The following is a 13,653-nucleotide window of genomic DNA, read 5'->3' on the forward strand; positions in this document are numbered from 1 at the left end:
AAAATAGATCATATACTCTATAGGAAACAAAATATTATCGAGAATAAACCAAATTGGCCATTCAAATTAATTCATTTTGGTTATTCCGTGCAATACAAAAAACAGGTAGATCTAATGTGATATTATAGAATTCACACCAGGTCAATTTTATTATTTGTAAATTGATTTTGCCATTATAAGGGACTTTCCGTTTTGAATTTTCCTTGGAGTTCAGTATTTTTGTGATTATACTTTTGAGCTTTTCTCATCACTTGGCATCCGTCGTCGGTCGTCGTCGTTAACTTATACAATAATCTTCTCCTCTGAAACTACTGGGCCAAATTAAACCTAACTTGCCCACACTCATTATTGGGATATGTAGTTTAAATCGAAGCACTGTAAGCGATGTAGGCAGTAAACCAAAAACCAAGTTAAACATAATTATGAAAACTGTGGCAATGTTGCTTCAATTTTTTTTTTGAAAGATTTAAAAGAACAAACATTAAACATTCATATATTGTACATTTATGTTCATTCAATGAATTAATCATTAAGGCAACTCATATTTTTTCAAGGATTTCAAAAGCAACGCATATATATTTCTATAAATCAAGTATATTTTTTCATGGTCATGCAGTGTACAAGTTCGCAATGTATTGCAGTTCTTCTAGTTGATAGTTAACGTTGGTTTTAGTTGACTGATACTAGTTCAAGTTGACTTTAGTACGAACTACACACATATTTCATATGATTTGTTATATTGTTCTATACATGAGTATATATGGTTTAGGGGTTGGGATCTCGACCGCTTCCAAGTTCCCAAATAGGAGGGGTGGGGTGACCACAGGGACTCCCCATGTATTTCATTTAATTAGTTATATTGTCCCATACATGAATAAATATGGTTTAGCGGTGGGGATCTTGACTGTTTCCAAGTTCTAAAACATGAGGGGGTGGGGTGACCCTAGGGACATTCCCTATATTTCAATTGGTTAGTTATATAGACCCATACATGAATGTATATGTTTTTAGGGGTAGGGATATCATCCCTTTCATAGTTATCAGTTTTAAACAGGAGGGGGTAGAGTGGCCCAAAGGACTCCACCTATATATCATATGATTGGCTTACATTCAGGTATCATATAATCTAGTTGCACTATATTTGTGAAAATAAAGTAAGAAACTTCCAGCTTTTTTAACTGACCCATCAAAATTGAGAAAAAATACCCATTAAAATTGCAGTAATATGCTTACCCTTTAAAAGCATCATCAACATTTATCACTGCTAAAGCAATTTATACTGTCACCCGGAACATATATATTGTTAGATATACTGTACTAACTGTCACATTGTATTGGGTTTTGATATTAAAATTTGTCAAAAAGTAGTTTCGAGTTTTTGTTCCATATATTTTTGCTTTTTCTTTCTTTTACATATATCTTTTGGTTTTCAATTCTAGTGTTTGTATTTATTCTCCATGCATAGATGTATATTTCACCTGTATGATTTTTTTCTCTCCAAAACCCGGAATTACCTTATTCGCTTCAGGAATCGGATCCAATATTGTAATTGTCTTCTGGTATTATCTCTATACCTTTGTAATTTGGTTTATGAGAATAACGATATATATAAGCAATCACAATATAAACCTTTACCAAACGCTAAAAACCCAAACAATTGAATTAATCACTTTCTAAACCTTAACCAGGTACCAGGTACGCTAAAAACCCAAACATTTAAAGTAATTACTATATACACTTTTACCAGGAACGCTAAAAACCCAAACATTTAAAGTAATTACTATATAAACTTTTACCAGGTGCGCTACAACCCAAACATTAAAACTAATCACTATATAAACCTTCACAAGGAACGCTTACACCCAAACATTTAAAGTAATCACTATATAAACCTTTACCAGGAACTCCTAAAACCCAAACATGTAAAGTAATCACTATATAAACCTTTACCACGAACACTAAAAACGCAAACATTAAATTAATCACTCTATAAACTAATACCAGAAACTCTAAAATCCAAACATTTAAAGTAATCACTTTATAAACCTCTACCAGGAACTCTAAAACCCAAACATTTAAAGTAATCACTTTTTAAACCTTTACAAGGAACGCTAAAGTCCAAACGTCTTAAGTAATTACTATATAAACCCTTACCATAAACGCAAAAACCCATACATTTAAAGTGATCACTTTATAAACCTTTATCAGGAACTCTTTAAACCCAAATATTTAAAGTAATCACTATATGAACATTTACCAGGAACTTTAAAACCCAAACATTTAAAGAAATTACTTTATAAACCTTTACAAGGAACGCTAAAACCCAAACATTTAAAGTAATCACTATAAAAACCTTTACCAGGAATGCTAAAACCCAAACATTTAAAGTAATCACTTTATAAACCTTTACAAGGAACGCTAAAACCCAAACATTTAAAGAAATTACTTTATAAACCTTTACAAGGAACGCTAAAACCCAAACATTTAAAGTAATCACTTTATAAACCTTTACAAGAAACGCTGAAACCCAAACATTTAAAGTAATCACTATAAAAACCTTCACCAGGAACGCTAAAACCCAAACATTTAAAGTAATCACTTTATAAACCTTTACAAGGAACGCTAAAACCCAAACATTTAAAGTAATCACTATATAAACCTTTACCAGGAACTATAAACCCAAACATTTAAAGTAATCACTTTATAAACCTTTACAAGGAACGCTAAAACCCAAACATTTAAAGTAATCACTATATAAACCTTTTCCAGGAACGCTAAAACCCAATCATTTAAAGTAATCACTTTATAAACCTTTACAAGGAACGCTAAAACCCAAACATTAAAACTAATCACTATATAATCCTTCACAAGGAACGCTTACACCCAAACATTTAAAGTAATCACTCTATAAACCTTTACCAGGAACTCCTAAAACCCAAACATGTAAAGTAATCACTATATAAACCTTTACCACGAACACTAAAAACGCAAACATTAAATTAATCACTCTATAAACTAATACCAGAAACTCTAAAATCCAAACATTTAAAGCAATCACTTTATAAACCTCTACCAGGAACTCTAAAACCAAAACATTTAAAGTAATCACTTTATAAACCTTTACAAGGAACGCTAAAGTCCAAACGTCTTAAGTAATTACTATATAAACCTTTACCATAAACGCAAAAAACCCATACATTTAAAGTGATCACTTTATAAACCTTTGTCAGGAACTCTTTAAACCCAAATATTTAAAGTAATCACTATATGAACATTTACCAGGAACTTTAAAACCCAAACATTTAAAGAAATTACTTTATAAACCTTTACAAGGAACGCTAAAACCCAAACATTTAAAGTAATCACTATAAAAACCTTTACCAGGAACGCTAAAACCCAAACATTTAAAGTGATCACTTTATAAACCTTTACAAAGAACGCTAAAACCCAAACATTTAAAGAAATTACTTTATAAACCTTTACAAGGAACCCTAAAACCCAAACATTTAAAGTAATCACTTTATAAACCTTTACAAGGAACGCTAAAACCCAAACATTTAAAGTAATCACTATAAAAACCTTCACCAGGAACGCTAAAACCCAAACATTAAAAGTAATCACTTTATAAACCTTTACAAGGAACGCTTAAACCCAAACATTTAAAGTAATCACTATATAAACCTTTACCAGGAACTCTTAAACCCAAACATTTAAAGTAATCACTTTATAAACCTTTACAAGGAACGCTAAAACCCAAACATTTAAAGTATTCACTATATAAACCTTTACCAGGAACTCTAAAACCCAAACATTTAAAGTAATCACTTTATAAACCTTTACAAGGAACGCTAAAACCCAAACATTTAAAGTAATCACTATAAAAACCTTTACCAGGAACGCTAAAACCCAAACATTAAAAGTAATCACTTTATAAACCTTTACAAGGAACGCTAAAACCCAAACATTTAAAGTAATCACTTTATAAACCTTTAAAAGGAACGCTAAAACCCAAGCATTTAATTAATCACTATATAAACCTTTACCAGGAACTCTAAAACCCAAACATTCAAAGAAATCACTTTATAAACTTTATAAACATTTACCAGGAACGCAAAAACCCCATACATTCAAAGTAATCACTATAGAAACCTTCCCCAGGAACGCTGAAACCCAAATAACTGAACCATCCCCTTTAATACACAATGAAATGAATAGATTAAGAACACCAAATATAATCAAAAGCTATACTTATAAGAGATGTAAAAGGCTGTCGACTAGGAATGGTGTAATAAGGGAATGCAGTCCCCTATAACAGTAGAAAAATGAATGAACAAAAAATAAATTAAAAAAAAATATATGTAATTTCCAATGTGCGAATGAACTAAAAATTGATAAATATTTTTTTCTAACTTTTTTATTTTCCTGCATTTGCGTAAAAATCGCTTTCTTTCTTCCGGTTTTGTTTGTCATTAAACTTTAAATATCCTTAATAACAGGACCATCATGGTAAACGTGAAGGTATTTCCGTTGCTTTTTGAACATTAAATATGTTAGAATTAGAATAAAATCATTGATATGGACCTCGTTCCCTTTCACAGGTAACGCCTGCCTTATATTATGACGAATATAATGTTGTCTTTCTAATTATTTAAAGTTGGAAAAGCAGTATCAGACAGATGCTCATTATTAAATGGAGACTCGAGTTGTGGTCCAAATATGAATTGTTTACCAGGATGGTATGATAATTGTCAGTGTTCAGAATATGCTGTCATGGAACCAGAAAACAAGACATGTTTAGCAAGTAAGAATATGTAATTTAATGGAATATGGAATACTTTGTGCAACATATTAGTTGAAATAAAAATAAAAAAATGATTGTAAATTTAACAAATACAGAAATTGATATGTTTAACAGATACTTGAATACACCCTTCTTATTTATGTTAGGTTGCGAGTACATATAAATTTTGAAAAAAAAGAGGACCCAATCAAATAGCATGTTATGTTAGCTGAGAAAGAAAAGAAAACAACTTTGTTATACATTACTTAAAACTTTATAGTTTTTACTGTTACTATTAAGTTTATATAAGAACAGAAATAGTGATTATTAGGGCCTTCAGAAATCTTAAAAGTCCGTGTTATACACTAAAGTGAATTCAGTCTAGAGTATTTAATATCAATTATTTATCATTTAGCAGTAAACATGACTTTTACAGGTCTTAATTGAAAGAAAATGTAGTTAAACTGACTTGTGTGTTTTTAGTGAGAAGACTCGAAGAAAGCTGTATCCCTGATCGGCTACCACCCTGTTTACCTGCTCTGATCTGTACTTCAAACGTTTGCAGGTGCCCATCACCAGAAACACAATATTTTGATCCAGGGGATTATCAATGTAAAAAAGGTAGGTTAAAATAGAAAAAAGCTAGGTTTTTATAATAGACTTTGTCGGACAAAAATGAGTTATAATGGCTGTAGTCTTGGTTGGGAACCCCAATATTTTCTCTCGTTTAATTTTCTTCTGTTTACACCATAAACAGAACAGTGATATTTGAATCATCTTCCAGTCAGTTTTGTTGAAATTTGATGAGGCATTTTTAGGGTATATTGCATAGATATAGTATTGGTTGAAAACACTAGTCGGCACATACATTATCATTGTGCGTATTTGCACACGTTCACAGTAGGGATATCAACGACTGTTAGTATACAAAGGAGGGATTAATGGTTTTAATGTATACCAAGAAGAAATGAATAGTGACCGTACAACATCTTCGTATTTTTTTGCCATGCAGACATCAAAAAGAAGAAAGTATTTATTTATATGGGAACAACTGATAATGGATCCCAATAATAACTAGATTTGCCATTGCAAGCAATAGCGGATGGCACCCTTCCCCCATTACCAGGTGAGCGGCAGCCATTTTGAACATTTCAAAGTCGAAAATCACATTAAAACATGCCAGATATCATTACAGTAAAGATTTAGACAATTTGGAGTATTTGAAAATTTTGGGATTTCTTGCTGTTTCCATGGTAACGGCGGCCATTTTGAAAATTCCAAGATCAAAATGCAGCTCAGGCCATGCCTGTTACTATTTTAGTGAAGTTTCTGCCAGTTTGGAACACTTTGAATATTTTCGGATTTTTGCTGTTTCCATGGAAACGGCAGCCATTTTGACCATTCCAAAGTCAGGTGCACAACTTCACATGCTGGTCCACATTGTGGTATAGTTCCATCAACATTGGTCAACTCAATTCCCAGAAACTGCGTGGACAAAATGTGTGGAAGAAGAATAAGGAAAACTAGATTTGCCATTGCAAGCAATAGCGGAGGATGTCACCCCGTTCTAGACTTTGTCACAGTAGCAGCAACCAGTTTGAGTGTACCAAAGTCACATGGCACGTATAGTATACATGCCTTTGACACCCCCCCCCCCCCTTTTCTCTTCTCGTAGACTAAGAGTGATGTCTATATATAGTTGGGGAACTCTTTAAAATCTTAAATTAGACACACGCGCGAAGAAGAAAGGTGGTGTCACGTGATACTGAAGTATATTATCGTGGAGTTAGTACATTACTATTCTTTTTAGAGGGGACCTTGGACAGACAACATGTGTATATATTGACGGAGCGGCATACTAACTGTTCATTTTATTCTTCAATATCTCGCGTATCACACGATACATGTATTTTATCTTGTACAATTTAATTACACGCTTATCGATTGATTTCAGCTAATGGGTATATTTTTGCAGGTGTTCAATTAACGGATGTGTACTTTAATGCAAGTGCAGAAATGTCAATTATGTGTACTCTTCGTGTTTCTCTCTCTCTCAGTGGCGATTTTCTCTCTTAAGCACGATTTTCGTATAGAATAGAAGCACTTTGAATTATGTATTAGTTTTCTTCTAGCATATTCTAGAAGACGTTTGGCACATAGTCTTAATCACAGAATTTTGTCTCAAATTTTCGATTTTTTTTTTTTTTTTTTGATTTTTTTTAGCTGATTCCATGGCAACGGCGGCCATTTTGAAAATTTCAAAGACAGATGACAATACAATATAATTTTAACGGGAATGAGGTTAAAATCTGTACAAAAATGTTACTTTGACGTTTTTTACCATATGGGTCCAATCTGCACTTTAAGCGTTATCTCCATGGTAACAGCAGCTATCTTAAAAATTCCAACGGCAATGAATTCTACAGTTTATACTACTGTTTTCTACTTACGGTTTTTTTGGTCGTATCTGTAGCGGTTTATTTTTTATGAATTAATTAAGGATTTATTTTCGTTTTTTTCACGTTTGGACGGTTTCCATGACAACGGTAGCCATTTTGAAAGTTCTCAAGATGGATGTCACGCCTTCTATCGATGAGTTATTAGTTCTGAAAGTTTTATGTAATTTGGACCATTTTTCGTTTTTTTACATTTTTGCCGTTTCCATGGTAACGGCGGCCATCTTGAACCATTCCATGCTTCCTGCAACTTTGCACATGGGGATTGTCATTATGGTGCAATTTTATAAATACATGTCAAGTCATCTCCGAGAAATCGGCTGGACAAAAAGTGTGGAAGAAAAAATTCGTAGAATAACAATATATCCCCCCTTTTTCAAAGGGGTGACATAAAAAGAATCGATGAATAACAATACGTCACCCCAACTCCGTTGAGGGTGCCATAATTAGTCAAGTATATAAGGAAAATCAGCATTATTCCACACGCTACAATTATCTTAGGTACGTAATTACATTAACACTGTTTTACAAATGATTAATTAAATAAAAAAAATAAAAAATTACATTCATGAGATGAGTAAAGAGAGCAACAACTATTCACAACATTATAATCATGACATTTACATCAAACAGAAATCAAGTTGATGCAATTGTCCTTAGACTATAAGTTCAACCTATCATCAGAATCAGTAACAATGAATACAATGCATCCCCCTCCCCATTTGGAGCTACCTGTACATCACTGTACATGTATCATTGTGCTAATATATGTTAAAATGTCAAATTCATCCCTTTCCTCTTCTTATTTTAGTTCCTTAAATAAAGATGTAATTCCTCAATAGAATTCTTGGTAGAGTCAAACTTTTCCAATTTTCTTAAATGTTGATTTTCTGTATCCATTTCAATTGAATTGTTTGAGTAACACTTATAAGTCTTTTTTCAGCTATGAAGAAGTTAAAAAAAATCTATGTTTTGATCCAAGATTTCTCAAGTCTCTAGCAAAATTATGTTATTGCAACTACATTGTGAACACTCTACATTGATTAGATATGAATAATGCAAACCCTACAATTTCAGTTTTGATTTTTTTTAATATTATGAACAGAAACATATTGAAAACAGTCACTTTTCTGGAGACAAATGAACTCTGAAAGTAAACCAGGAATATATTTGTGTATGCCATACACATATTTTGTCTACAAAAGACCCTACCGTGACACTCGAATAAAATAAGAAAAAATATAAGTTAAATAAAACATAGCATTCCTGTTTCAGAATTCCATAAGGTTTTGCCGAATACAAGTAAGGTACTCAATTGATGGGATAGAAAAGCCTTATTGTAAAACAAATGGCAGCTTCTTGCAAGGTTCATGAAGTAGTTATCAAAAGTACCAGGATTATAATTTAGTACGCCAGATGCGCGTTTTGTCTAAATAAGACTCATCAGTGACGCTCAAATCGAAATATTGATAAAGCCAAACATGTACAAAGTTGAAGAGCATTGAGGATCTAAAATTCCAAAAAGTTGTGCCAAATACGGCTAAGGTAATCTATGCCTGGAAAAAGAAAATCCTTAGTTTTTCGAAATATTTAAGTTTTGTAAACAGGAATTTTATAAAAATGACCACATTATTGATATTCATGTCAACACCGAAATGTTGACTACTGGGCTGGTGATACCCTCGGGGACGAAACTTCCACCAGCAGTGGGGAATGATCATGTGCTTGAGATATTTGTTTTATCTTTATCATTCTCTTTTTAATACGCTTGTGTTTCTTTATTTTATTTTTAGTTGGAAGATATATGGATCCCTGTTCGTTAACAGCTTCAAATATAAGTTGTTATCCACCTCTGCTTTGTGCAGGTAGTGCATGTTTTTGCGAAGTGCCGGCATTACAATCTTATGACAGAGTTAATAACACCTGTACATCAAGTAGGTATTTCCTTGTAATGCTGTATATATTTAGAAGATGTGTTGATAGTGAACTCGTACATTGATTCTCAGTGAATATATTAACTTGGTGCTTTTCGAAAGTTATTCCATATTTTATAATTTAAATTGATGAACAGAAACAACATATAGATATTATTGATAAACAGCTATAGACTAGTCTTATTATTGATTAGCTTTACGTTTAGAATCTTTTAAATCGGTTACTTGAGTAATTGACAATGTTGATGCCAATTAATCTGAAAGAAAGAAACTTTGAAAACTGGCCGCCAACGAATTTAAACTTTTATATTGCTACTTTAAAAACGTGTCAATCTTCCTTAACTAGTACATATATTTTATTTTAAGGGGCATTAGCTACGAAATAAATATCACATTTTTATATCGTTATATAGTCTCTATGAATCCATTCATGTCGGCTTTGTGTTATGCTTGTCTGATATTGTCTTTATAACTTGCATTAATATTGTGCCATGGATCATCAAAAAGATTGTTTTATTAATAAATTGGGTAATGATTTGTTTATCGATGCTTTATTTACTTGTGTAATACCTAAATATCTTATTTGAGTATCTATTTCAAAACTTACTTCAGTGATTGTGCTTAATAACATTGTATATTTTATTTCTTCATAGAAAAGTGGTGTAACTGATAACATGAATCATATTTTTGTATCGTTTCAGTTGAACTTAATGATGTTGAACAGTATGTGAATATGACCAAAGGATTTGGTCTTGTTGTAGGTGCTACAATGGAATCATTTAACCACACAAATCTTAAAAAAGAAGAAAAAGAGCATGTAATTTAGAATCTTAAAATATGACACGTATTAACCACCTGAATACATATACAATACAGTGAATTTATGATTTTGAATATGCATGAGCCAAAGATTAAGCAAAACGTAATTGAGAACATCGAGCCAAAGTTAATCTTTTGAAAGCTGAAACAGTGTTAATCATAGATACATGGTCCCTAAATACATCTGTGTATGATAAGTGATCAACTTTTATAGTCTTCTTTAAATAAATGCAACCAAAAAGTATATTTTTGGTTATATCCCTATTTCACGCCTATGTACTTATGTATCCTGTCAGTATTGTTGTGCTATGACCATTGTTTTGTATTAATGATATTCATTTAAGATGACGTTCTGAGTCTTTATCTGATTTTGTTTTTCTTTTTTGTCATTTATAATTGTTTCATATTGATTGATACCCCATCACAGTAGGCCTCGATCGCACTTCGATCTCTGAAAACAAAATGCAAATTTTGAGGATCGTAGTGAGATCGTGGAGAACGCAGTAACGTCGTGATACGGTCGTATTGCAATCATCATGATAGTGATGAGCGTGGAGCAACTTTGAACATGTTCAAAATAATCGTGGTGTGGTCGTGGCAAAATTAACTCGAAGTAAAAGCGGAGTAAGAGCGCAGTATTGTCGTTGTTAGATCGCAGTATTGTCGTTGTTAGATCGCAAATGTCGTTGTACAATATAGCTAGAGTGTAGAGTAGCCCGATTTAAGTCAAACAGACAAAGCTACGTTCTCATCGTGACCCAACCATGCGTTTACTACGATCATACCACGCTGTTAATACCATAGTACGAATCTAGCACACTCATGTCGTCTTCACGCTTTTCTTACAATCTCATTAAAATCCGATGTTCTGATACGCTACTCTCCCCGTATCAAAACATTGGATTTTAATGAGATGAACTTGACTTAACTTACGACCCAACTACATTCATACTTCGAGTTTAAGTAATGTTCATTGTCATTGTCATAAAAAATATATTAAAGCTCTCCAGGTTTCGTTTGAAACACAAATTTTAATTGAACCATGGAAAAACAAGAAGATGTACAATTTGTAATGCCTCTACAATCACTAACACAGTTACAAAATCTTAAAGCCCATTTGTTATTGAGAGAGCGAAGAAAAGTAGGATTTAAAAAAAAAACATTGACATTTAATCTTGATGGATCATCAAAAGGTAATGAAACAGGTTGGATTGATCGGTCGGATATCTCATCTGGATCAGGATTCGTATCAGAGGCCCGTTTCTACATCTACCCTTACCTGGGGTAGATTTTTGTGGCATGACTGCTGTTTCTGAGAAATAACGTTTTATTGAGAAATAGAAGGAATGGCACATTATGTATATGGAACACGATAATGACGCTATTGGTGATAGTGTAGAAAGATCCCGGTATGTACGTGCGTGGTATGATCGTGGGAAGAGCGTGTTATAATTGCAGTAGAATTGTGATACGATCGTGTTGCAATCAGATAAATCGTGTTGGGGTAGTTGTAAGAACGTGATAAGCGTAGTAAGATTATGATAATGGCAGTGAGGTTGCATACACAGTGGGATGCGAATGTGGTATTATAGTAATGGGATCGTTGTAGAAGCGTAATAAAGACGCTGTTTCATCGTGATAAACAACGAAAATTTACATTTAATGCCGCTCATACCGCAATCTCACTACGATCTGAATGTGTTGTCACTAAACATAAAATATTTCAATGATTCACCGTCAACACGAAATGTTCTAAATTAAAGGAAAAAGTTTACATAAACAGAGGAAGACCACTGATGAGGATTACAGTTGTATATGCAATTAAAGGATTTTATATTTTTATACCTCTTAAACTTCCCTAATTTTGATCTTTGTCAATATGTCAATAATATGTTTTCTGTGACTGTATCTTACATTAATTTGTAGGATCCCTTACTATAGATAGTTTAGCTGATCTATATAAATAACATTTCATGCCTTATATATCATGTATTGAGTACGACGCTAGATTAAAATTGATGTGGAAAGGCCACCGAAAGCTTCATTTTATGAAGACCAGGTGGCCGTGTGGTCTAGCGCGCCGGTTACAGTGCAGGCAATTTGGTGTCACGATTTCTCAGTAGCATGGGTTCGAATACCGCCGACTCTGGGAAGAACAAATTATTTGCGAATGCAAATTTACAGATATTACATTGTTGGGTTGATGTTTAGACGAGTTGTATACATAATATAAAAAAGGAACAAAACAGAAAAAAAAATGAAGAAAAAAAATGAACAAATAATAAAAATTAGTAATAATTAAACAAGTTTCATTAGTATAGTAAACAACGCATTTCTTCATAATAAATACCTGTAAATAGTAAACATCTTTATAGGATTATTTGATTGTTTACAGATTGTTACGGACATTGTCTCGGTATTAACAATATTACCGACAGAAAACGAAGCGGAACTTGAATCAGTCATAGAGGCAGCCACTGAAATATCAAAGCAAGAAAAAGATTTCTTATCGGATACTACTCAGGTAGATCAACTCCTGCAATTGACAAATATTAATTAGGGAACTATTTAAAAAGTAATTTCTTAAAAACAATCTTAAGGATTGATATTTTACATGTGTTGATAAATATTTTGATTACTGTAAGTAACAATGAACTTCAATTGAATAAAATGTATGAGAGGCAGACAATATTTTATAATCATCACTGTTTGAATTTATACAAATTACTTGCTTTTGTATAATGTAAGGGCATTTGTTCATCCGCTTTTTAAACTATTAGCTAAATAGACGTATTTACACTTGTATGCAAGTTTGTCCGCCATTACGTAAAATAACACAGCTTCCCGTAATCTTTGACATCACAATTCAAAACATTTGACGTCACACTCAAAAAAATAATTGTTGCTAGACGTCAAAATGGGATTTGGAGTAAATCTAAGGTCATTACGAGGCAAAATACAGCTAAATACCAAAAGTGTAAATACGTTTGTAACGGATCAGATAACTTCAAAGTTTGTCTCACCAACAGTGGGCGTATTTTGAACGTTATACGAATGCCAGCTTTTAAAAAAAAAAATACTATTTTGGTTAATCTATTTTTAAGGATTCATTGGTTGACGTTTTAGACAAGGCTAGTGAAAAATTAGCACACACCGATGTTGTTAATAAAAATGAGACAGCAAAGGTACAGCATATGGTTTTGTAAGTTGATAGATGTAATCGTTGACAACTCTAATTTCTTTTGCATGACCACTAAATTACGCTAAACACAAATCTTTTAAGAACTTATTTAGAGAGTTTCCCTTGGAATATATTTTATTTTTTAATATGTCTTGTCAGGTTGTAAGAGTTTCTTTCTATTCAATTTTTACTCTTTATTTTGTTACTTGAAAATAGTTTTGCTCACCTTAGAAACCTGGTTAATGAGTTGGTTCGCCACATTCACGTGTCGTATTGTGTATTGTACATAGAAATTATCTGTGTGTCGAATTAAAACAAGTCAAATTAAATATTACAAAGTTGAAGTTTTTAATAACCGCAAATTCGGAAAGATAATCTTAATCTTGTGGTAAAAAAAACTTATAAGCGTTTTACTCTTTTCCAACAAATAAATAAATAGTTGATCCAGTCTTTATTCAATGTGCTGCTGTGAGGATTTCCTTG

General features: G+C 32.4%; 1 protein-coding gene across 1 annotated transcript in view; it reads left to right on the forward strand.

The window, feature by feature from the left end:
- LOC134724845 (polycystin-1-like protein 2) overlaps nucleotides 1-13,653 on the forward strand; it is a 57,074-nt gene that overhangs the window by 23,341 nt on the left and 20,080 nt on the right. Inside the window, exons 6-11 of the mRNA XM_063588139.1 lie at nucleotides 4,655-4,801; nucleotides 5,264-5,401; nucleotides 9,030-9,170; nucleotides 9,872-9,987; nucleotides 12,385-12,513; nucleotides 13,094-13,191. Coding sequence (XP_063444209.1) covers nucleotides 4,655-4,801; nucleotides 5,264-5,401; nucleotides 9,030-9,170; nucleotides 9,872-9,987; nucleotides 12,385-12,513; nucleotides 13,094-13,191 — 769 coding nt within the window. The remainder of the gene's footprint in view (nucleotides 1-4,654; nucleotides 4,802-5,263; nucleotides 5,402-9,029; nucleotides 9,171-9,871; nucleotides 9,988-12,384; nucleotides 12,514-13,093; nucleotides 13,192-13,653) is intronic.

The sequence above is a fragment of the Mytilus trossulus genome, chromosome 7 (assembly GCF_036588685.1).
Source record: "Mytilus trossulus isolate FHL-02 chromosome 7, PNRI_Mtr1.1.1.hap1, whole genome shotgun sequence".
In the NCBI taxonomy this organism is placed as follows: Eukaryota; Metazoa; Mollusca; class Bivalvia; order Mytilida; family Mytilidae; genus Mytilus; species Mytilus trossulus.